Source organism: Cervus canadensis, chromosome 7 (genome assembly GCF_019320065.1).
Source record: "Cervus canadensis isolate Bull #8, Minnesota chromosome 7, ASM1932006v1, whole genome shotgun sequence".
Lineage (NCBI taxonomy): Eukaryota > Metazoa > Chordata > Mammalia > Artiodactyla > Cervidae > Cervus > Cervus canadensis.
In genome coordinates, this window is record NC_057392.1 from 4,757,705 (window position 1) to 4,782,303 (window position 24,599).

A 24,599-nucleotide genomic window follows, 5' to 3' on the forward strand; every position below is an offset into this window, starting at 1 on the left:
TCAATTCTTCGGTGCTCAGCTTTCTTTATAGTCCAACTCTCACATCCATACATGACTACTGGAAAAACCATAGCCTTGATTAGACGGACCTTTGTTGATAAAGTAATGTCTCTGCTTTTCAATATGTTGTCTAGGTTGGTCATAACTTTCCTTCCAAGGAGTAAGCGTCTTTTAATTTCATGGCTGCAATCACCATCCACAGTGATTTTGGAGCCCAGAAAAATAAAATCAGCCACTGTTTCCCCACCTATTTGCCATGAAGTGATAGGACTAGATGCCATGATCTTAGTTTTCTGAATGTTGAGCTTTAAGCCAACTTTTTCACTCTCTTTCACTTTCATCAAGAGGCTCTTTAGTTCTTCTTCACTTTCTGCCATAATGGTGGTGTCATTTGCATATCTGAGGGTATTGATCTTTCTCCTGGCAATCTTGAGTCCAGCTTGTGGTTCATCCAGCCCAGCGTTTCTCCTGATGTACTCTGCATATAAGTTAAATAAGCAGGGTGACAGTATACAGCCTTAACATACTCCTTTTCCTATTTGGAACCAGTCTGTTGTTCCATGTCCAGTTCTAACTGTTGCTTCCTGACCTGCATACAGATTTCTCAAGAGGCAGGTCAGGTGGTCTGGTATTACTGTCCTGTATATTAGTTCTTTTTATTTCTAGACTCCCCAAAACATTATACTTTATACAGTATTAATTGAGATTTACCTTTTGAGTTGGTCTTCATGTCATCCTACATCATCTCCAAGTTCCTATCTTAGATTCTTTTCCTTTTACTTAGAAGAGGCTCTTTTGCATCATTTAATTTAGATCTATTAGGAACATAATCCTTATTTTTAAGATTGTTTTATGCTTTAGATTTCTTGAAAGTATCTTTATTTAATCTTTACTTTTTTTTGTCCTTACTTTTAAAGGATACTTTCACTGGGTGAAGAATTCTTTCAGAACTTTGAAGATATTTATGAAATTATTATTAAATATTTTAATACCTTGTGATTATATCATGACCTTTAAAGTTTATCACTCAATAAACATATTTCTTTTAGCAGGCTTATGATCAGAAGAACATTAGGCGAAGAGTTTATGATGCTTTAAATGTGCTGATGGCAATGAACATAATTTCAAAGGAAAAAAAAGAAATCAAGTGGATTGGCCTGCCTACCAATTCTGCTCAGGAATGTCAAAACCTGGAGGTAAGTGAAGAAAATCTGTTTACAGATAGTACTTTGCTTTATTTTACATCATAGATGTTTTAATTTGGAAATACAGTCACATAGTATTAAATATTCATAGCTATTTATTCATTCATAGTATGCCTTTTTTCTTTAAAGTCTCTCCTAGGTAGAATTTCAGAACTGGAAGGAGATTTTGAGAGGTCTAGTCTGACTGATGTCCTGATGAAACATGAAATGAAATGACTTGATTTTTTTTTTTTTCTCTTTTTTTTTTGCAAACATCTTTGTTTTATTCTAATTTAATATTGAGTACTCTACTAATAAATTTTCACTGACTTGTGTACTAGAAATGATCTTATTTGATGAAATACTTGCTGTATAGATCTGAAAGAATGGATTCAAGTTGGCTGTCTATTTCTTGTGTTTGAACTTTTACCTTCAACTCTAGAATTAGTGGCAGGAGAATGGTATGGAATTTCCTTTAAATCTTCTTCAGAATGGGTAGAATGTGCAGCTTACAAGAATTTGGGGTGATGTGTGCAAAAAGCATGTTTTATTCTTTGAACTTCAATCATTATACAAAATCTTTCCTAAATAAGCATGTGCCCTGACATATTATTTGTAAATTGATTTGACATAATTTTACTGTCATAACCAAAAGGCAGCTTTAGACGTGACTATTGTTGATTTCATGTTTTTCTTAGTCCCTTTTTTCCCCTAGCAAATCAAAAAATTTTGGTGTTAATATTCTTGTGGATGGAGGGAGAAAACCTGGCAGTCATCAGAAGTTATAAAATAATGTCATTCATGTGCTGTAATGGAAATGTCCTTTTTTTCTCCTCCCGATAGAGAAATATTTGAGGGTTATTTTAATTACCAGTAATATTAAGCCAGTATCAAAGCCTAAGTAAGCAAAAATCTCTTAACATCTCCCATGTGCTTAAATGAAAGATTATATGAGATTCTGATCCCAAGCAGCTTTCATTCTAATTGAGGAGAGCAGAAATGTAAAAGGACTTACCAAAATTGTGATGACTCCTATGAAAGAAGTGTGTACAGATTCTCTGGAAAAGGGGTATAAGGGAGGAAGTGGGGGTGCTTTACCAAGAGAAAAAAAAATCCTTGTGCTCAGTCATGAGGGAGGAGTTTGCCAAGTGGTTTAGGGCAGGGAGGCAGGGACATTGCCCGGACTGAGGCAGGTTGAGGAAGGCTTGCCCACAGCTGGTTGTGGCCAGAGTACAGGTGAAAGAGAGGGTAGGTTCCTGGGTGTTAAGTAGTTGGGACCTGATCCTATAGACAGTAGGAGCTACTGGAAAATTATAAAGAAGAGAGCTGAGGTCGTGTAATCGAAAGGGTCAGTCTGCCAGTGGGTTGGAAGCCGGACTGACAGGAAGATTAGGAGGGAAAGTGAGGGGGTGGGTCGGAGAGGGGCTGAATTCTGGCCATGACAGTGAGGCTGGAGAAGTGTTTTAGAGGCAGAATCAATACCACTTAGCCTGGTTGGATGCAAGGCATGAGGTGGGAGCTGCTCTGTCGGAAAACCCCAGTAGCATCTTTTCACATGTGAAAGAGCACACGGATCTTACAGTGGATCTTAAATGTCTCGGGGTTCAAGTGGTTGTGATCAGAGGAATCATGAGAGACTCCTGGTGGGGACTAGATGGGGAGCAAGTAAGAAAGATGCTGTTGGAGTAGACAAGAAAGATGATATTAGATGTCACTGGCTTTTGCCCAAAAACCCAGTGAGGAACTCATCTACAGGGATATTCCAGACCTTAATCTGTGTAGTTGTGAGGTTGAGGAAAACAGTAGTTGGTTGAAGCTAGGAAATTTGTCCCATAACCATGTCTCTTACTGCAGGTAGGAACTGCGTACTGAATATAGGAGCCCTGTATTAGCAGCCGTGCCTGTTTAAGAGAGGAGATTAAACTGCTCTAGGGACTGTCTTCCCTGGTGGACCAGTGGTTAGGACTCCGTGCCCTTAGTGCAGAGAGTGTGAGTTTGATCCCTGGTCAGGGAATTAAAATCCCACAAATCACACTAAAAAAAGCAGTTAAACGGAGATCTTAAATGAGATCTTATCTCATTCTGGGAGGTTAATAGAGCAAAGCAATTAATAATGGGATTTCTGTAACCAGGTGGCTTTGATTCAAATCCTGGTTCTTGCCATCCACCAGCGGTGTGACCTTGGACAGGTTCTTCACCCTCTGTGCCTCCATTTCCTTACTGCAAAGAGGATAACAGCCGTACTTATGTCTAGGGTTTTGTGAACACAAATTAAGAGACCGTGTGTCTAGCACTCAGGTGATCGCTGACACGTAGAATAGGTATTCACCAAGTGTTAGCTGTGACTCTGATTGGAAACCCCATGGACGGAGAAGCCTGGTAGACTACAGTCCATGGGGTCTCAAAGGGTCAGACACGACTGAGTGACTTCACTTTCACTTTTTCAAGTGTTACCTGTGACTCTGATTGGTGCTTGTGAAATAGAGCTGGTCCCACAGATCAGGTGTTCGTTAGGGGGATGGATGTCATTTGATGGCTATTGCTACAATTCTGCTGCCTTGCCTGCTTGCTTACCTGACCCCGGAAGGTGGAATCTACCTTTACTGGTGTCAATAGTTAAATAGGTTGCCTATCTTTAAGGAAAATTCTTGATGTCTCAGAACTAGGAGCTTAAAAGTGAGCAGCATTTTCTACTCTACATGCTCATGCTATTTTGTAACCTGTGTTTTAAAGATAGAGAAGCAGAGGCGGATAGAACGGATAAAGCAGAAGCGGGCCCAGCTTCAAGAACTTCTCCTGCAGGTAAAGAAGCTGAGATGTGTTCATTACCTTCTCTGCCTGTGTTCTGCTTCTCCCCTGACTTGTTCTGAGTCTGTGTTTTCTACTTTGGGTGCCTTCAAATACCTGGTGGGGCTGCACTAGCTCATCGTCCCCAAGGCCCGAGCTTATGACTCTCCACACGATCTGCCTTTAAGATGGTCCATCTCAGGGAAGTTTGGGGGAGAATGGATACATGTATGTGTATGGCTGAGTCACTTTTCTGTCCACCTGAAACTATCACAACATTGTTAATCAGTTGTACTTCAATATAAAATAAAAAGTTAATTAAGAAGATGGTCCCATCTCACTATCATCTGGGGTCTCTTGGCAGCTCTAATGTGGAACATATTACTCAACAGTTTATTTTTGACTTTTATTCCTACTCTGAGCAGAAATTATTTTAGCTTATTTGGAATATGAAGGAGTAAGGCTAATTAAATTTTAGGTGTTTTGAGTAAAAACGGGCTTCCCTGGTGGTTCAAATGGTAAAGAATCTACCTGCAATGCAGGAGACCCTGGATTGGGAAGATGCCCTGGAGAAGGGAATGACTACCCACTTTAGTAAAATAATCGGATCCACCTGTAATGTTAATACTTATTATCTGTGGATGACGTTATGACATATTCAGCTTTGTAGCAATACCAAAACTTAAAATGCATTTCCATTTAGGAAAATTAAATTTTATAGTGTAATGGAGATCCCTGTATTTATACTTTTTAAAATAATTGTCTAGAATTTGGGTAATTTAAAAAATAGAGGCTTTGTAGAAAATCATGCAGGGTAAAATCACAGGGTAGATGGGCTTTTTTTTTTTAACCTACTTTTGGTCATTTCAGTTGGTGGAGAAATTTACTTTGAGCAGTACAGCAAGACATTTTCAAACCAATCAGAAAAACTTCTTAAAATGAGCCAGCAAGTCTTTATACTTTTGTTTTTAATCAGCAAAATGTCTTTATATGAAGAGCTTTCAGCCAGTCATAAAACCCATTTTGATTTGAGCAACCATAGGTCCTATTTCATTGTTGATATGGTCCACTTTTCAGAAATAAAGGGAGCAATAAGTTACCAAATAATTGTAACAGTTTTTTGTGTTTTTTCCCTCCCTAAAGTACTCACTTTCTCTCATGAACAGAATAGGTTAAGTATTCCTACATATTCCAGATTTTTGGTTTTCCTTTCTTGATCCTTATTTTTTGTTTGTTTTTTCGTCTTTGAGTACACATCAGAGAGGCAGCCTGTTAGCTGTGTGTGGTCTGGAAGGGCAGGGTGGGAGGAAGCCAGCAGGGACCGGAGCAGCCGCAGGTGGAGCAGAGCCCCAGCACAGAGAGCCCCGGGGTGACGCTCCGTCCTCGTTAGGCACCTCTCTTTTTCTTGCTCTTCCATGTCTGTGTCCCATACTGACCCCTCTGGGACCTCCCTGAGGAGCCCCTCCAGAGCCGGCCTCATGTATTTTTCATACTGGATTTCCAAAGTAGGTTGTATGAAGAGAGCACTCTGTAACTTTAAAAAACAAAACCTTCAAAGCTGACCGTTTATTCTTGTGCTCCTCGCTGGTCAGCTCTGCTTCCTGAGACACCTTCGCCCCCACCCCCGGCAGCGTCCCTGGCTGCCTCTCTGTCATCCGTCGTCTTGTCTCGGCAGCATCTGCAGTTTCCCTCCCAACTCACAGTCCCCAAAACCCTGTGCTTGGCCCTTGTTACATTTCCCCAGAGCTCTCATGGAACATCTGGGGGCTCCATTTTTGGCATGTTATTATGAAAACCTGTTTATCAGCGTGTCTGTAATTATCTGTTAATCAGAAAGACTTGTGCTGGGCCAGATCGCCCTCATGTATGTGGGCTTTCCTATCCCTAGACGACCAGCACAAAGAATGGACCAGAGGACTTCTTTGGCGGTCCAGTGCCTAAGACTTCAGGCTTCCACTGCAGGGGGTGTGGGTTCCATCTTCAATCCCTGGTCAGGGAACTGAGATCCCACATGCCTCTAGGTATGGCCAAAAAAAAAAAAGGTGACCTGGAATATTTTTCCGCTTTCTACAATGAACATTGCGTTGTTGTTTTTTTAAGTCCTAAATTTCTTTTTCTCTTCTGTCTCAAACCAAATACTTGCAGGAGATTTCAACGCAGGCGCAACCTAGCTGTCAACATTTATAAAAGCAGGTCTCTCTGAACTGTGAAACGAAACACAAAATATAACTGGAAACAACTACTGCTAGTCTCCTGGTAGACATACAGCTTATTTCCTCCTAGTGTTTCCTTTTTCTTTCTTTCAGCAAATTACGAAGTTGTCACAGAAAGTACATTAAGCAAGTCGTCGCTGAACACCAATAATTTACCTCTCTGTGGCTAAGCAAGCTTAATTTTTTAACTAGTGAATGTCACAACTACTGACATCACATGATCCAGGTCACTTTTACTCACATGCTACCTCTTCTCTTGGTCATGTAGGACAGGAATGGTATGAGTAGATTCTACCCACAGATGATCCAGATGTCCTGCTTTTATCTATATCATTGTCCCTTCCAGCCCTTAAACTTTTCCAGAGCTACTAATGCAGAGTAAAATGAATGTCTGAATATACCTACAGCTGTTTAGCCTCTGAAATAAATGTTAATAAGCCTGGAAGAGAACAAAAGGCTAAATATAAATCAAATGGCAACAAATAAGGAAATCAGTTTAAAACAAATGGGGTGATTTTTCTTTTTACTATCAAAATAACATTGTATGTATAGTCACAGCTTTTTTCCCAAGAACAATCTTTGATGCTATCAAATGTGCACAGTATAGAACAGTGAATCATAAATATGTAAGAACTTTTACTTACCACTGTTTGTATTTCTCCCTCTACCGAGGCCCTCCGTTGGCACTAAGACCGCAGAGCTAGGCCAGGTATGGGCTGTCTCCAGGATGTGTTTTCTGGAAGAGTAAGATAGCCAGGTGGAAGTATTCAAACATAACTCTTTTTCTGAGTTTTATAGTTTCAGCGTATTTTTCCTCAATATTAAATGAGCTAAGCATTGAATATATTTGCCTTAGTTCATTAGCAGAAGAAAATAACAAATTAGTAAGTATGACTCAAGTAATATTTGGTAATGAATGGTGTTGACAGTGATGGTTTTAGACACACTGTCAAGGCTGGAATAAATTGGTGTCCCTTCTGTTTTGTGCATTTTAAAGGAGTAACTGTTTACTTTTCAGGGAGCTAGCACCCAACCATTTTAAGACAACATAAATTTTAATCAAACTTCAGTTAAGGCCCAGGACCTAAAATAAACACTGCTAGGATAAAGTTGCTAAAACATAGAAAATAACTGAAATCCATCACTACTGGGTGACCAGAGGGAACAAGCTGATGGAAGGGATGAAAGGCTCTGACTTTAGGAGCTCTTTTAACCCGTATCTGTTCCGCAAGCAGATGAAAGACTTCACTGTGTAAGGTCTTTCTACCTGTGGAATTCTGCGATACATTTGCCTTATTATTTAAAAGGCAGGGTGGCAGGGTCACTTTCTTTGACTTTTGAGTAATGGTTATAGCTTAAAGGTAGTAGCAAGATTCAGTGTCAAGATTCAGGCCTTGATATACCTTATAAATCAGTGCTAAGCCTCAGGTTCCTCTCCTGAAAGATGTCAGCTGGGGAGGGGCTTGGACCAGATTCCAAACTGTGCCCTGTAGATGCTTAGAAGTTCTGTGAAGGAGCCCAAAGGGTGAATGAGGGCTGAGCTGGCAGGGCTCAGGACTCAGCCTCCATGCAGCCAACCAGAGCAAGGATGTGCTCATCTGTTTTATAAACAGTGGGTGTCCCAGAAGATTTCACTTGAAGAAAGGGTTCTGTGGCTTTGTATAGTTTGTATGTTTCTGGGCTGGATGATCTAAGAGATGTATTTAACCCTCAACCCTCAGGAGTCTGTTAGTTAAATGGAAAACAAGTCCACTTTTGCTGTATCACTCAGGCTGAGAAGAGTTGCAGGTAGCACTCTCTCTCAGATTTGTAAGACCCTATTTCTATGGATGATAGAAACTGTGGGCCCCATTATTTTTATTAGGATATGTTAGATACCATTTAAATAAATATTTTTTGCCCTTGAAATGTAGTTCTTGAGTTAGATCATTCTAATGTTTTTTTCTTAGATGTTTAATTTTAATTAACTCATAGGTGGAAGGTCTCTTTAAATTCTCTAATTTTAAACTATATTTTAGATGTACTTAATTCATTTAGTTCCACCTCACTTATCCACATTAAATGTCTGTGTATGTTTTTGTTGATCCTTACAGCAAATCGCTTTCAAAAACCTGGTACAAAGAAATCGGCAAAATGAACAGCAGAACCAGGGCCCTCCAGCTCTAAACTCCACCATTCAGTTGCCATTTATAATCATCAACACAAGCAGAAAAACAGTCATAGACTGCAGCATCTCCAGTGACAAGTAAGTGGAGAACCAGTGGCAGTGGGCAGGACCAGCCTTCTGTTTAACGTAATTCCTATCATTTGTAATATTACCTGAGTCCTCCAAAGCTGACTCCCTTGGGCCTCATGAAACAACTCTTCAGACAAGAGTCCTGTCATCTTCTAGTGCTTGCCTCCTTCTTCACTCTCCACATCCCCATCTTGGGCCGGCGCTGCGCTGCTTGTGCAGAGGACACAGCAGTGCCCAGGCTAGAGCGTGCGTGTATGCACACATAGGCTAGAACGTGCGTGTATGCACACATAGGCTAGAGCGTGCGTGTATGCACACATAGGCTAGAGCGTGCGTGTATGCACACATAGGCTAGAGCGTGCGTGTATGCACACATAGATGAGATGAGTGGGCAAGTCACTGCAGTGAAGTAGAGCATCGGGAGCGTCTGGGGCGTGGTCGGTTCACCAGGCTCACTATGCATCCTCACGTTTATGGTGGAGATAGTTGAGATTGGCGCGTGGCACTAAAGCAATTCTTTTCTTTTTTGCTATATCATAGTTGAGCGTGCTTCTGTTTATAATGAATGGACACAGAAGTACTAGATGAAAAAAAGGTACTAGATGGTGTTCTCTGCTTGCTTGCTTTCTTATTATCTTGAAGTACTAACTTGAAGTTTGTACCTTTTAACCACCTTTATTCATTTCACTCACCACTCCCCCCGACCCCCACCCCACCCTACCTCTGGCAACCTTCAGTCTATTCTCTGCGTCTGTGAGTGGGGTTTTTGAGATCCATATATAAGGTCTGTCATCTGTGTTGTTGCAGATGGCAGGACTTCCTCCTTTTATGATCTGTTGTCCATTGTCGTCTTTTATGGTCTGTTGTCTTAAGTACATCATGGTTTTTAATCCACTCGTCTGATGATAAAAACAGGTTTTTTCCACCCCTCAGCTATTGCGAGTCATGCTGCGGTCAGTGAAGACGGGAGTGCAGACGTCTTTTCAGGATGGTTATTTGATTTCCTTCAGATACATATACCCAGAAGTGGGATTGCTGGATTATATGATAGTTTTATTTTTTAATTTTTGAGAAGCCTCCATACTGTTTTCCAGTGGGTGCACCAGTTTACATTCACACCAACATGTTTTTCATTTTAACTAAGATTGATGGTAACATCAATATATTACTATTAGCATAGTAAGAAATAGCAGTGAATCAGTATCGAGGTAGTTGAGGGCATAGGATGCAGAGTGAGATAGAAGGAAATACGGACGGTGGCTCCCCCAAGCAGCTGCTCTAAAGCTTTGTCTGAAGAACAAATGGGGATGATACCAGGGCTCTGTCATTTCTTTAAATAAGGCAATGCCTCTAAAAGATCTGACCCCTGGAAAGTGCTTTATAAATATTAGCTGCTATTCCAAGGAGTCAGTATGTAACTTGTCATCCAAATTGGGATACATCTGAGACCAAAAGAGGGCTCAGTAGTCACATCACTGCAGAGGCACAGCCCAGGACTGTCCCAGGGGCCAGAACCTCTGGGCTCCTTGGAGCTACCGCATTGCCGTGGGGTTTACCCTCCCTGGTTTTTCTCTCTTTTTCTTGGCAGTACTGCTTCCCTATCTTGACTGTGTACAGAGATCATGAGGTGTGGTGAGGTCGCTCAGTCATGTCCAACTCTTTGCAACCCCATGAACTGTAGCCTACCAGGCTCCTCAGTCCATGGGATTTTCCAGGCAAGAACACTGGAGTGGGTTGCCATTTCCTTCTCCAGGGGATCTTCCTGACCAAGGAATCGAAACCAGGTCTCCCACATTGTAGGCAGACACTTTACTGTCTGAGCTGCCAGGGAAGCAAATAAAAAGGCACCAAAAAAAGAAGAGAAACAAAAAAAAAAAAAAAAGAAGAGAAACAACAGGGATTTCTAAAGTATTTGATAATTAACTTGCTGGTTTACAGAAGTCATAAAGGACTAGCACGGGGGCAGTAAATGTTATAGATATGTATGTTAGTATTCACACACTTTAAAGTCTGGACAGAAACCTGTGTCTACAAGGACGTGTCACATACTCCCATAAATCCGAGACTGGTTAATGTATTTTTGGGAAAAAGAAACTGTTAGATTTCTAGTTACTCTGTCTGGTTAGCCTCTTGTTTGGTAGGACATTACTAAAACTCTCTACTTTGGTTAGTCTTTGAAGTTTTAAAGAGTAGCAGCAAAGTCTGGGGACCAGTGGCCTAGGAGGATTAAAGATCCTCTTCCTTCTCAGGTGATTATTAACTCCTGTCCTTTCCTCGCCCTCCCCCAACTGGTGTAAAGGAGGCTCCGAGCTGCTTACAGGGGCTTGATATTCAAGGTGGGGTGCAAGTATGGCATTTTGCTTTAAATGAAAAATTTTGCTCTGATCTAAGATCTCAGAATTTCATGACAGTGTAAGCCCACCACTGTCCCAGCACATTCACCTACCCTCTGTCCCCGAGGCTCCTGGCGACATTGCTCCAAGCCTAGCCTGGGAGCCAGGAGGACCATTTCTTCTTACAGTGGCCTCTTTATTGAAAGCCTTTACCAGGCAGCTGGGCATCCTGATTTGGCACTTTTCAGAAACATTTGGAAATGTGCTATGTGTTATATGTGACACTTTTTTCTTGACTGTATGTTTGATTGGGGGATCTTTACTCCTGAGACCCTGAAGACAGGGTTTGGGGTTTGGTTAGTTTGTAAAAAGCCTTCCATTTTTTGCTCATCTAAAGTGTGATATGGCTGACACTTGACTCATGAAAATGATGTAAGCATCCAAAATGCTTTTTCCTCAACCCTAGTAGGCCAACTCATGGTAGGAAAGTTAGGTTCTAAATTGGAAAGGCTTTCTTTGTGTCTGTTTTTTTTTTCTCCCGATGACTTCTTTGCTTGATTTACTTACTTTTATTGACATACACTTAACATACAATATTGTATTCGTTTCAGGTATACAGCATAGTGATTTGACATTTGCATCCATTACAGACTGATCACCATGATAAGTCTAGTAACCATCTGTCCCTGTACAAACTTATTACAATATTATTGGCCATATTCTTTATGTTGTATGTATCCCCAGGGCTTACTTTATAATTCAAGGTTTGTACCTTTTAATCCCCTTCACCTGTTTCTCCTACTGCCTTCAGCCTCTCCCCTCTGGCAACTGCTCATTTGTTCTCTATGAGTCTATTTTTATCTGTTTTGGTTTTTTAGATTCCACATATAAATGAGATTATGTGATATTTGTCTTTCAGTCTGGTTTATTTCATTTAGCATAATGCCCTCTAGATCTATATATATCATTGCAAATGGCAAGTTTTTTTTATGGCTGAGTAGTACTATCCCTGTGTGTGGTGTGTGTGTGTATACATACTACATCTTTATTCATTCACCTATTGATGGACACTAAAGTTGCTTCCATTATCATGGCTATTGTAAATAATACTTCAGTGAACGCTGAGTGTAACCTTTTCAAATTAGTGTTTTTGTTTTCTTTGGGTAAATACTTGGAATTGCTGGATAATATGGTAGTTCTATTTTTAATTTTTTCGAGGAAGCCTCCAAACTGTTTCCCATAGTGGTTGCATCTGTTTACATTCCCAGCCAAAGTGTAGGAGAGTTGCCTTTTCTTAACATCCTTGCCAGTGTTTGTTATTTGTTGTCTTTTTGGTGATAGCCATCCTGACAGGTGTGAGATGATACTTCACTGTGGTTTTGATTTGTATTTCCCACATGATTAGTGATGTTGAGCAGTTTTTCATGTGTCTCGTGGCCATCTGTACATCTGTTTTGGAAAAAAGTCTACTTGGAAAGTCTTCTTAATATTTTACCTTTTATGACAAAGCTACAGACAACTTTGAAAAATAATGGATTTAGACCAAAATTCCTGTCTCCAGTTTGCCACAGCTTAATGAGGGCTGGAATGTAGGACTCCTGTTGTCCGTCACAGGAAAGTTATTTTCATCGGGAAAACGGTTTATTTGAGATGTCATTCTTCTGAACCCAGCAGAATGACTCACTGCCCTAAACCGTAACAATCTCTAGTACTGTAGCTGAGCTTAGGTCCTCACGCTTCCATTGAATATACAGAGTACGACACTCTTCAGACCTCCCTGACACCACAGAAACCCCTCACTAACTCTGTTTCCTGATACAGGTTTGAATATCTTTTTAATTTTGACAACACCTTTGAGATTCATGATGACATAGAAGTGCTGAAGCGAATGGGGATGTCCTTTGGCCTGGAGTCAGGCAAATGCTCCCTGGAGGATCTGAAACTTGCTAAATCACTGGTGCCAAAGGCTTTGGAAGGCTATATCACAGGTATGTTAACTAATGCTGTCAATGTGGCACTTGATTAAATGTCAGACCCTAACTTGCTAAAACCTTCCTCATAGAAAATTAGTGCCTGCTATCTGCCCCCTGTCAATTCTGTTCCCTTACCCTGAAATGTAACCTCTCTCTTGAATTTCTTATGTATCACCGCTTTTCTTTAGAGATGCAAACACAAAAAAATACAGTGAGCTGGAAACAATTTATTATTTAGTTTTGTCTAATTCTCACCCTTATAGAAATGGAACCAAAGTGATATATTCTTTGGTGATTTGACTGTTTTCACTCAACATCATGTTCTTTAGATTTATCCACATGATTTCATGTAGCTGTAATTGATGCATTTTTACTGCTGCCTAGAATTCCAGCGTGTGGATGAAGCACAGTTTATTCGTTTTACTGCTGATAAACCTTTAGTTTTGTTTCCCATCTCTTGATATTTTAACAGTGCTACTTTGAACATTCCCATTACTGTATCTCAGTGACTGTGTGCATGTATCTACGAGTGAGATTGCTGGGTCCAGGGCAGGTCCATCTTCATCGTTACTAGATGATGCCATGGTTTTCCAACTTGATTTTGACGTGGTATATTCTACCCCCAGAGTGGAAGTGTTTTGTCTTCCAAAACAGGTGGCACCTTCCAAAACAGGCAGGTGGATGTGAACTCATATCATTATTTTTTTAAATTGAGATTTAATTCCCATACTATATGATACACCACTTTAAAGTGTACACTTCAGTGATTTTTAGCATATTCACAAGGTTTTGTAGTCATCACCATTATCTAATTGTGATTTTATCACCCCAGAAATTCCGCATGTGTTTAGCATTCGCTCCCACCCACCACCCCCGACCCCCACCATTCTGGACCTTTCATGTAAATAGAATCTTACATCAATGTAGCCTTGGCGACTGACTTGTTTAGCATAATGTTTTCAAAATTCATCCGTGAATCAGTACTTCGTCCCATTTTGTGGATAGTACCACATTTTCTTTATCTGTTCATTAGTTCACATATTGGGATTGTTTTCACTTTTTGGCTATTATGCTGCTGTAAACATTGTGCATGCTTCCGTGTGAACATAAGTTTTTGCTGCTGTTGGGTGTATACCAAGCAGTGGCATTGCTGGGTCATATGGTAACTATATTTAGCATTCTGAAAGTGCCAAACTATTTCCCAAAGCAGTTGTAGCATTTTACAGTCCCTACCAGCAATGTATGAGGGTTCTGATTTCTCCATATCCTTCTCAACACTTGTTATTGTTCATCTTATTTTATTACCACCACACTAGTGAAAGTGAAATGGTATTTCACTGTGGTTTCGATTTGCATTTCCCCAATGACTGCTGATGGTGAGCATCTTCTCATATGCTAATTGACTATTTGTGAATCTTCCTTGAAGAAATGTCTATTCAGATCCTTTGACCATTTTAAAACTGGGTTGTCTTTTCATTATAAGAGTATACTTGAAAACAGAAACACTTCGTCTTGCATGTCCTAAAATTCAGATTTTCAACAATTAAGAAATCTTCTTTATGATCATAGTTCCTAAAATTATGGTATATTCTGCACATATAATTTGGGTGTATAGACACAAACGTTCTTCTACCTTTTTTGCCAGTTGCCTTCATTTATAAGTATTACGACCTACCATTTCATACCGTATCTTAAAGGCACTTTAATATTAGCTCTAAGGATTATTAAGCCAGATGTAAGCAGTTGCCACTGTTTTATGGTTTTAGCCACAACACAAGAGCCTGGATTGAGATTTGGTTTTTATTGCATTTAGTACTTAAATTCACACCACACACTTCTGTCTGACCCCTCTTCTTGCTCCTCAGCCTCCCAGTCCCCTATTTGCACCCCCTGCCCTCCACCCCCCAATTCTCCCCTTGCTCCTTCCAGAGGAGGACCTGCTGTTTTCTTAGCAGCTGAGGCATCCTAGCCTTCCAGCAGGGTCTGCAAAAGGCTGTTACTGTGTAAGTCACCAGGACTTTATTTTAGCTCATTCTCAGTGAAAAGACTGCGGGCGATTAGGCGGGCTCTGTGGTTCTGATCTCTTGGTGGCCTCGTTTCCAGACTAGGATAGACTTTCTGGTTGGTGCAGAAGCGTGTGTCTCCAGCGTGCAGAGGGACAGGATGGCTCTTGAGGAGGGTTGTGAGAACTGTTGTGTGGGTCAGCTTTTCAGAGCCATTGTGAAAGGAAAATGTATCGTGTCAAGAGCTGTGTTCTGACAGAAGGTTTCCATACATACTAATTAATAATACTTAGCACAGGATTCTGGCTTTAACGTCATGTACCGACTTGTTCTTATTGTACCCATTTAAAGCCTGCTGTTCTTAGAATACCCCCCGCCTTGCAGCTGCTTTAGTTAAGCGTGAAGAAAAGGCTCACAGGCCATGTTAAGATGAATGTGGTTGGTTAGTTTACTTTCTTCCTACGTGGGAAGCCTCTCACTTGATCAGGTAGTGCTGGGAGGGCAGAGCCTCCAGTCCTAATACATGGTTTCTTTTCTTTTTTTGCACAGTAATTACAAAACTATTTTGATTAATGTAATAACTCATTTTGGCAATTTACCTTTTTCTGAGCCTATGCTTGGTCTCATCTTACAACTTAAGTCAAATAAGTTTTTCTCAAGAATTTCTGATATTTCTACCACCTGTGTTGTAAACTCACCTTTGAAATACACAATGCTCATTCATTAACATTTAGATTTTGTTTGTCCCAGTCACTGCCTTCTCTCAGCTACCAGTCTAGATAAGGAGGCAAAGGTTAAATAAGTTACAAGGCCTCCCTGGTGGCCCAGTGGTAAAGAATCCATCTGCCAGTGCAAGAGACACAGGTTCCATCCCTGATCCGGAAAGATCCCACAAGCTAGGGAGCAGCTAAGCCTGTGTGCCCTTGAGCCTGTGCTCTGTGACAAGAGAAGCCACCACAGTGAGAAGCCTGTACACAGCAATTACAGAGCAGCCCCCACTTGCCACAACTAGAAAAAAGCCTGTGCAGCAGCGAAGACCCAGCACAGCCATCAATAAATAATAATAAAGTTACAGTAAGAACGAGTCAGGGCTGTGATAGGAGAAATACGGTAAATGCATAGAAAACAGGACTGCACAGATATATTTCCAGAATATTTTATGCAGACTGAAACAGCAGTGCCCTCATGAAAAATGTGACTGTGCATAGCCTTTTAAAATAAGGTTTAGTTCAAGTTTTAAAGCAAAGGATACCAGGAAAAAGAGTAAATCCTGATCAGTAATAGCACTGAGTTCACCAGGGGGCACTTGAAAACATGGTGGGGGTGTGGGGGGTTGAGCCAAGAATGTGTCTGTCCTTCTGACATAAGATATTCTGACTTGACTGCTTATCCACTCCTGCCCTGGTTGTTAACACCACAGTCAGAGGCTTTTGTGGTGCATCTAGCGGGTGTCCAGCAGCAGTAAAACCATCAATACATTCAGTGGGATGCCCTCTCAAGGGCTTCTGCAAGAAAAAAAGAATGACGAGTCTGGGGCTGGTCTAATTTGAATTCTTTCCAAGCTGTAGTCTGTCTCCCTGTATCCTCCCCGTTCCTCCACTCTTATGTTCTAGAAATTTCCTTTTTCCAAGCTGAAGAAACCTGGGTTCTCCCCAGGGCAAGAGACTGTAAGTTAGAACTGGCTGCTTGCCTCATTCATCTGTGCTTTCTTCAGGCCATAGCAAAAGCAGCCACAGGACTTACCAGGCCTCCATCTACTTTTGTTTTTTCCTGTAGACATCTCCACAGGACCGTCTTGGTTAAATCAGGGACTGCTTTTGAACTCTACCCAATCCGTTTCAAATTTAGACCTGACCACCGGTGCCGCCTTGTCCCAGTCAAGGTATGTATCTTCTCAGGGTTAGAAGGGCTAGCCTCCAAGCCTGCTCCTCACTGGAGGGGAGCCCCACGTGCCGCTATCAGCTGGGACTCCTGCGGATCCCGGCAGAGCTCACCTGTGACCATAACCTTTCCTGGGCTCTCGTCCTTTATGTTTTCCAAAGCTTAAAGCCTATACACCACATTAACGAGCCTGTGTGTTTCCGATTGTTTGCTAGTGTAAACCAAGGGTTGTGCCTGGATGCTGAAGTGGCCTTAGCAACGGGGCAGCTCCTTGCCCCAAACAGTCACCAGTCCAGCAGTGCGGCCTCTCACTGCTCTGAGTCCCGAGGTGAAACGCCCTGTTCATTCAACGATGAAGACGAGGAAGAGGACGAGGAGGACTCATCCTCCCCAGAATAAAGACAGGCGCAAACCCGCGTTTTGCTCTCTGATGCTCATGTGTGTTTTTAGTGTGAGCTCTTGTTTTTGAAACGACTGCTTCAGTCTTTGCCTTTGTTTGCACTGTGTGTTCAGTGAAAACTAGGGAAACACAATAAGCAAATTACCTGAAGGCTGAGATGGTTGAGAAGAAAGCTAACGTAGTGTGAATGAAACTCTAAACAACAGAGCAGTAGATCACATGGCAAACAAAGCCTGTTCTCTGAGCTGGCGGACGGGACCATCCCTGAGGAACGGGCAGCATGGATGCCACACATATCCCTTCCGTGCGGCGGGGCCATTGTGGCCCATGCATCCACCCACCCCCTCTTAGAACTGAGATGGCTACATGAACAGCCCCTAACGGTCTGGGTCTCTCGTCCCGTTCCCTGGCCTGGGCCGCCCTTTCCCGAGGCTGACTGACCACAAGAGGTTCCTGGTGGGAGGAGCTGTGCAGTGAGTGAGGGAGACCACGGGGCCCCAGGAACACAGATCGAACCGCTGAACTAGTTGAAAGTCTAGTTGAGGTGCTTTATGCATCAGCTGCCTTAGACGGCTTCTAGAAAGGAGCGAGCGCGAATTCTGAAGTACTTAAGTGACATTTAGAATAATTTATAGTCCAACTGAAATTATCACTCTTAGCCAATGCATTGGTGCATAGAATTTTCTAGGGCTACTTCTGGAAGCCAAAATAGAATAGTATTTTCACGTGCATTAAATACTTTGCCAGCACTGCCTTTCGCCAGCATCCTAAATCCGGAGTGTTACAGAGCAGGAAATTGTCTCTGTGGTTTTAATCAGAGCTATGCGTTCCCTACAGCTTTTCCACTTAGCACAAGACAAAGAAACATATCCCTGTGACTGAACTGCTTGCTCACTGTCCCATGCAAATAATTGTATGATTTCACCCCGCGTGCAGTCTGTGAAAGTGAACTGCCATTACTTTTGTCTGAAGAGGAGTTCAAGAATACGAACAAGCAGTGTTTTCCTGTACATGTCACCTCCTCTGCATTCTCATGAATCAAAATGACCACACTGGGTTGATTCCTGGGTGAAACGCATTTCAAACTAACCTGATGGTTTCACAGAAACACCAGAAAATGGTGAGCACCCCAGGCGGCTGGGCGTGCAGTGGAGCAGGATGTAGACTCTCATGACAGCCAAAGACGCCACTGGGAAGCACACATGCTGGGTTCAGTCACTGCCCCTCTGAATATGGGTGTGGAGGCAGCTGCCACCGTGGCCAAACCCCAACTTAAGTGCACATTCAGGCCTTGGAAAGGAGCAAGTGACAGTGGAAAATTAACTCTAGGCCTTCGACTTGACTTCTTTGTATTTGTCCTTAAATTATGCATCTGGTGTCTGTGAGCTCAGCCCACCAATTCTTCTCTAAATCCCGCCGGGGGAGTATGCAGGCCAATGCCTGCAGTGACCAGAGGGGCAGGGCCTCACTATCCCAAACAGCTCGTACAGAAGAATGTAGAGCATTAAGTTCCTTTGAGATAAAACTCATTCTGTCGGGAATAAGCCATAGTGCAGAGTGTTGAGGCAGAGGCGGAGGCAGGTGCAGGATGACTCTGGTGCGTCCTGAGGCTGGGTGTGGAGGAGGTGGGTGGCCAGGGGCCTCCAGGGGACTTTCTGCCTGGGAAGGTCATCAGCTGCACAGTCAGGTAGAACCAGGTCTCCTCAGGCTGCCTCCACCTGTACCTACCCCAACCTTTCTCATCCCCGTGCTTGAAAGGGGCCTTGGAGAGCCACAGGGCCACAACTAGCTTTTCAGACCTGGAAATACTGTGCCACAGGCCCCAGACCCGCCCGTCCGCATTCATGACAGGTGCACTGGTGATGAGCGCGCCTCAGCCTCACCAGAGTGCGTGGGGAACCTCTCCCTTCTCTGTTCTGTCTGCTACAGATAAAACATGGGCTCAGGAGAAAAAGCAGCCAAGACCCTTAGCATTCATTCCCGGGGCCTCGTCACTGGCCACCCGCACCGGCACTGTGTGGGGTTTAGCAGAACCGGCCTCTGTTCCTCAGTGATGGCCCTGGGTTCCTGCTGAGGATGCTCAGTGGGGTCACACCGGGGTCACAGGACACGGCACAGGTGGAAGACTTAACCTGAGCAGAAACCCAGATGGAGATATTTAGGGAAGTTCTGTCATTCTTCTGCTTCTTCCCCATAGATTTATCTGGTTCTAAAGTCCAGATAGAATTTCACGAGAAATCAAACAGAAAAGGATGCTAGGAAATTGTGGTTACAACATCCAAGCTTCTTTATAGGAGCAGTACTTGGGCTTAGTTGTACACACGTGTATACACACACACACGGACACTCCTCCTAGAGAGTGCTGGTTACACTCTGCTCTGGGAGAAGTTCAAGAGGCCTTGTTCCCTCAAGGTCCAGTGTAGTTGGTAACCTTTGCTGTGCATAGTACCCCCCAGTCAGTGCATTCATGACCTGTTCCATATTCACGCAGGTGGCACCCAGCCTGCTGTATTTGGCCCTGATGTGGGAGGGTCCACGGCGCCCAGGCACCTGCCCACTCTTCCTGCCCTCCCCACTGTGCACCGTCACCTGCTTCATCTTCTCGTGATGACGGGATGATGGAAGCAGCTCCAGCAGGCGTTGACATAAACTGTGCCTTATGATCATGGAGGACCTCAGGAAGGGGCAGGAAGGGAGGTGCTAAGATGGTGATCCTTGCCTCCCAGCCATGCCCACCACCCTGCAAAAAACATTACAAGTGATGACCCATGTCTCAGAGAAGTGGTGGGGAGAAAACTAGCAGTTGCTGCCATTTCACCAGGATAAAGAGGATAACTCTCCCCGTTGGCAGAATTGACAGTGGTCCCCATTCTCTGCCCCACTTGAAAAATGATGCCTGGGTGAACCCCCAAACCCAGGAGCCACTGCAGGTAATTCAGAGACAGTCCACAAGGGAGTGGCTTGCTTTAGCCATGCAGACGTCACAAACTCAGCTGTTACAGAGACAGCAGAGTTTGGGTGTAACGTGGGCCCTGGGAGGTGAGAGAGCAGAGTCAGGATGGGTGTCTGTGGGTCGGGGTCCGCAAAGGACCGCCTCAGCAGTTTCTACCAGAACCACACGCAGGAGAAGCCTGCTGAGCTTCATGGGCAAGTTGCTTCAAGAGCCAGCCCCCTCCCTGTGGGCACATCCGTGAGGTGGCCTTCAAGGCTGTGCTATCATGGGGTCCCTGAGGGGTGAGGGCTAGACAGTGAGTGAAGACTGAATCCTCCAGTAAGTGTTTGAGTGAGAACAGAACAGAAGACGTTCAGACTGATCGTGCCATGGAAAAAACGACAGGGTTGTGGCCGGGAGGACAGGCTACTATGGCTGGCAGTATCCGGGGGAAGTGGGGAGCTGAAAAGGTGACATTTGTTCTGCATCAGACCATTGAAAGACATCTCTTCCAGGCCACTCTACCCCACAACGTGCACTTGGAATCTCTGCTAAATTCCAAAGGCCCCACTGTTCCCAGCTTTCAGTATATGGAGTCTGTTAGGGACTTTGTAAAAGAAAACCAAACTTAGCTACCAGCAGTAGCCATAAAACTAAGGGAACATTCTAACCCATGAAGTTCTCATTATGAGCTGTTACCTTCCAGCTGAACCTACACAAGAGAAAAGTGATTAGAAATGGAGGACTTTTCTAGGTGTTTTCTTCTAGTTTTACAAGCTGTTAGATACATAAAGATCTACTTTTTATATTAGATATATAAAAGAATCTTTTATCTTGCGTATGACTGGCTTTAGTGGCGCTAAAGACTACCTGAGGGCCATTTTCCCAAATTGGTTCTCCATTTCCAGGCACCCAAAGCAATAGCCCCCCAGCACTGACCATGTGTGCCAGGGCCCCGCTCCATGTTGCCGGAGTGACCCTCTAGACATGTGCCTCCCCACCCTCTGATCTACAGTCCATACAACGCTCAGTCCATTTGCTTAACTTCAGTTGAGCCAAACACTACTACCTAAAAGGAAAAAGTGATGTTAAGATTTTTACCTTTTTCTTAAAAAAAATTCAAGCTAAATGCCCATATAAATTACATTTCTCAGGAATCAGCCAAGATCTCAGAAAAGACAACCTTTAGGATCCCTTTTTCCCATGTACTTCTTCACTCCCATTCAGCCCTGGGAATCCCTGACAAGTACAGAAGCTTCGTTCGGCGGCAGCAGGTATCCACCGACTGTGCTGTTGAGACAGGAGAAAGCTTGTTCACTTAAGAAATATTTCTGTGCAGATGCTCTTTCAGACAAAATCTTGCACCATTCTTATGAGGCCTAGGCTTTACACAAAGGCCCACGAGTTCCATGCTGTCTTGACCCCTTGCTCTTCCAGCAGACTTAACTTCAGTTCTTCCTGCTTGTAGCCACCTTAGAAGCCAGTGTAGCTGAAACGTAGGGGCAGAACTTCACTAAGGGGCCCCTTCACCAAGGGCCTCAGAGTGGGGGAGAATATCTCCTCCACCTACCGACTCAGGCATGTGAAACAAGCCCAAAGCTGACTGGCCCAATGCCCCCCAGCCTCCAGGGCCCACACTGCACCCAGAATCTCCCTCCTGGGCTACGTTGCCTCCTACACACTCAGCCCTCACCACAGTCCTCACGGAGGGCCTTTGGGTTAGCATCAGCCCTCTGTCACACTAACTGCTAAACAGCTAAGGAGCAGGAGTGGGACTTTGCTCATGAGGGCCCGGGGTGAGGCTATGGCGTCATCTCTGGGCCTTTCTCGGCTTGGAAGACCCAGGCTGAGCCAGTCAAACCTCGGAAGAAACCCATTCCTCCCTGGGCAGAGGCCTTCACGCAAATTGGAGGTCACCTGGCCCTTCTATTCCATGTTAGCTTGTTTCTCTCCATTTCTATCCCAGTATAACAAGGAAACGTCACCAGATTGTTTTGAGTTTTGAAACCCATTGATTTGTCGCTTCAGACTTACCGTTCTGTCACTTGTCTTGAGTCATCTTCAACATGATGAGCACTAACTGAACAGATGGCCCAGTGGTTCTGCTTGTTCACGACTGGGTCACAGATTTCTGTCATGCTACAAGTCTGTGGGAACCCAGATTCTTTTCTGCTAGCAGATTTCTCTGGGTGCATTGCAGTTCTATTCTTCCCAGTAGAGTCATGGTGGCTTCAACCGTTCAGTGTCCCAAAAAGGGGAACCACCAGCCGAGCCAGAGCTCAGAGGGGACCATGGTTCATGACTGTGGTTCCTCTAGGTGGCTGTATGCCCATCCCCGCCCTGACTGTTAGCCAGAATAGAAAGGCCACGAGCCCAAATCTCCAGCCAGTTCACCTTGTCATTTGGCAATGTTGTACTCTGATCATGTGCTGTTAGGTTTTATGTCCAGAAAATATAGTTCTGCTTCTCTTTGCATGAAGGAGTCATCATGGTGCCATAGGCTTCAAGCGTTTAAACAAGAGAAATAAGGGGAAAATGCAAACACCACATCTGACCTGCCTAATGTAGACTTTATTAGATTGAAGTACCTAACCTAATATGATGTATTATTTTGTAGCATCTCAGACTTTGTAAATAAATACCATTATTTTTATATGGAAATTTTATAGAAGAGCTATTTCTGTATACTTAATTATTCCTGGGTTTTCTGAAGTTGCTTCCAATAGGTAATGGACAAGTCCTAATCTGTACTCCTGTAAGGATGGTTCAAGGACCACCCACACATGGGGGTGAATTGATGGGAGGAGTTTTTAAATTTTGCTTTCCTAGGGCCCACCCCAGATGCTCACTCAAAACCTCTGGGGGGAGGGGAGGGGCAGAGCCTGGGAAGCTGTAATTTTAATAAACTCTGAGTGGTTTTGGTGTCCATTCAAGTGTATCTTTGTCCATCCTGAGAGATTCAAAGAAGGAAAGAATAAGCTTTTGAAATGAGTTTAAGTTGTGCTTGAGGAAAAAAATGTATCAGACTGTTCTATGATTTGAATGAGATGTACTATAGAGAAAATAAATAATTTAAAATAATGGCAGTCTCATTTTTGGCGGGGTGGGGGGGGTAGTTAGTGGATCTTATGGTGCATGCACAGCCCTCGCTGAGTCCCTCCCCCAGATTTGCCTTCACAAGGGAGTTGCCTCACCCAGGGTTATACCACATGCAGCCAATGAGGGAGTACAGAAATCCAGCCTCCTTGGCCCAGTTGGGGTATCCAAAGGGCCACCTGCACTTCAGAATGCCTCATGGAATTGGTTGGTTCCCCCGGCAACTGTGTCATGGCTCAGCTCCCCTCTACCCCACCCTGCCCCCCTCGCTACGCACAGGTCGTGTCCCCAGAGCACTCCAGTGCACGTCCACCACCTGTCCCGCCTGGGATGGGAATGTCAGACATTTAAAAGGTTTTCTGTGTTGGAGACCCACGGTGTCACATCTTTATACATGTGTGCGTGCTCAGCCGCCTCGGTCATCTCCAACTCTCTGCAGCCCCGTGGACTGTAGCCCACCAGGCTCCTCCATCCATGGGCCTCTCCAGGCAAGAGTACTGGAGCCCTCCTCCAGGGGAATCTTCCCGACCCAGGAATCGAACTTGCGTCTCTCATCCATTGACAGGCAGGTTCTTTACCACTAGCGCCACCAGGGAAGCCCCTCCATCTTTATAAGGTCACTTTGAAAAATAACTGGGACTTCCCTGGTGGTCTAGTGGTTAAGACTCTGCACTTCCAATGCAGGGGGCACTGATTCCATTCCTGGTGGGGGACTAAGATTACATGTACCACGTGGCCAAAAAAAAAAAATAACTGCATAAATAATGTCTTTACAGTCCCAGAAATGACTGACCTGAATATAATTGTTTTTAGCAAAGATGCTTCCTGATCTTCCCTTTAACCAAACCCCAGCATCAGAGACAAGATCTACAGTGATGAGTACAGAGTGCTGCCAGGCCCCAGGAATCACCATGGCTCCCAGCACCTCCTGCTCAAGCAAACTCTGCCTGCCTTGGGAGAGGCAGGGGCCTTGATAACACTGTGTTAATGTGTACAATCTGAGGTGGGTGTGTGGTGGGCATGTGGACAGTCAGAATGAAGGGTTTGGAGCAATTTGGGGATCACAGGTTGGGGCCACGTCTCAGGGACACTAGGAAATGGTTAAGGAAGCACTCACTTGAATGTTAATGTCCAGCATGACTTCCCTGGCTGTCCAGTGGTTAGGACTCTGCACTTCCACTGCAGTGGGCATGCATTCAATCCCTGGTCAAAGAACTAAGATCCCACAAGCCACACAGCATGGCCAAAAAAAAAAAAGAATGTTAATGTCCAGGAGGAAAGGCATCTTCCCTGCAAGACTCTCCTTGAGATCAGCAGATCAGTGATAGTATGGACTATGCAGTGTTGGAAGTGGGGAACCAGTGCCCACCCCTCATCCCAGGTAAGCCCAAACTGGTAGCACGTCCTCTCTGCTCAGGACCATGACTAGCTACTTCCTAGAGCCATTTGGCAGACATGCCCAAGGACCCATGCGAGTTACACCGGTCACTGATTTGATCATGTGAAAGTGCTCTTGCTCCTGTGGTCATGTTGGGGATGTTGTGAAGGATTGTTGGGAGTG

General features: G+C 43.8%; 1 protein-coding gene across 8 annotated transcripts in view; it reads left to right on the plus strand.

Annotated features, from left to right (window-relative positions):
- Positions 1–23,023, plus strand: part of TFDP2 (transcription factor Dp-2) — a 192,638-nt gene extending 169,615 nt beyond the window's left edge. For 6 of the 8 annotated variants that reach the window (XM_043474216.1, XM_043474220.1, XM_043474221.1 and 3 more), the window contains 6 exons: positions 1,050–1,196; positions 3,918–3,986; positions 8,278–8,429; positions 12,575–12,741; positions 16,506–16,611; positions 16,826–23,023. In XM_043474216.1, the coding sequence (XP_043330151.1) occupies positions 1,050–1,196; positions 3,918–3,986; positions 8,278–8,429; positions 12,575–12,741; positions 16,506–16,611; positions 16,826–17,009 (825 nt within the window). In that variant the 3' untranslated portion in view covers positions 17,010–23,023. The remainder of the gene's footprint in view (positions 1–1,049; positions 1,197–3,917; positions 3,987–8,277; positions 8,430–12,574; positions 12,742–16,505; positions 16,612–16,825) is intronic. The other 2 variants (XM_043474217.1, XM_043474215.1) reach the window with 1 other exon arrangement.
- Positions 23,024–24,599: the final 1,576 nt, after the last annotated feature.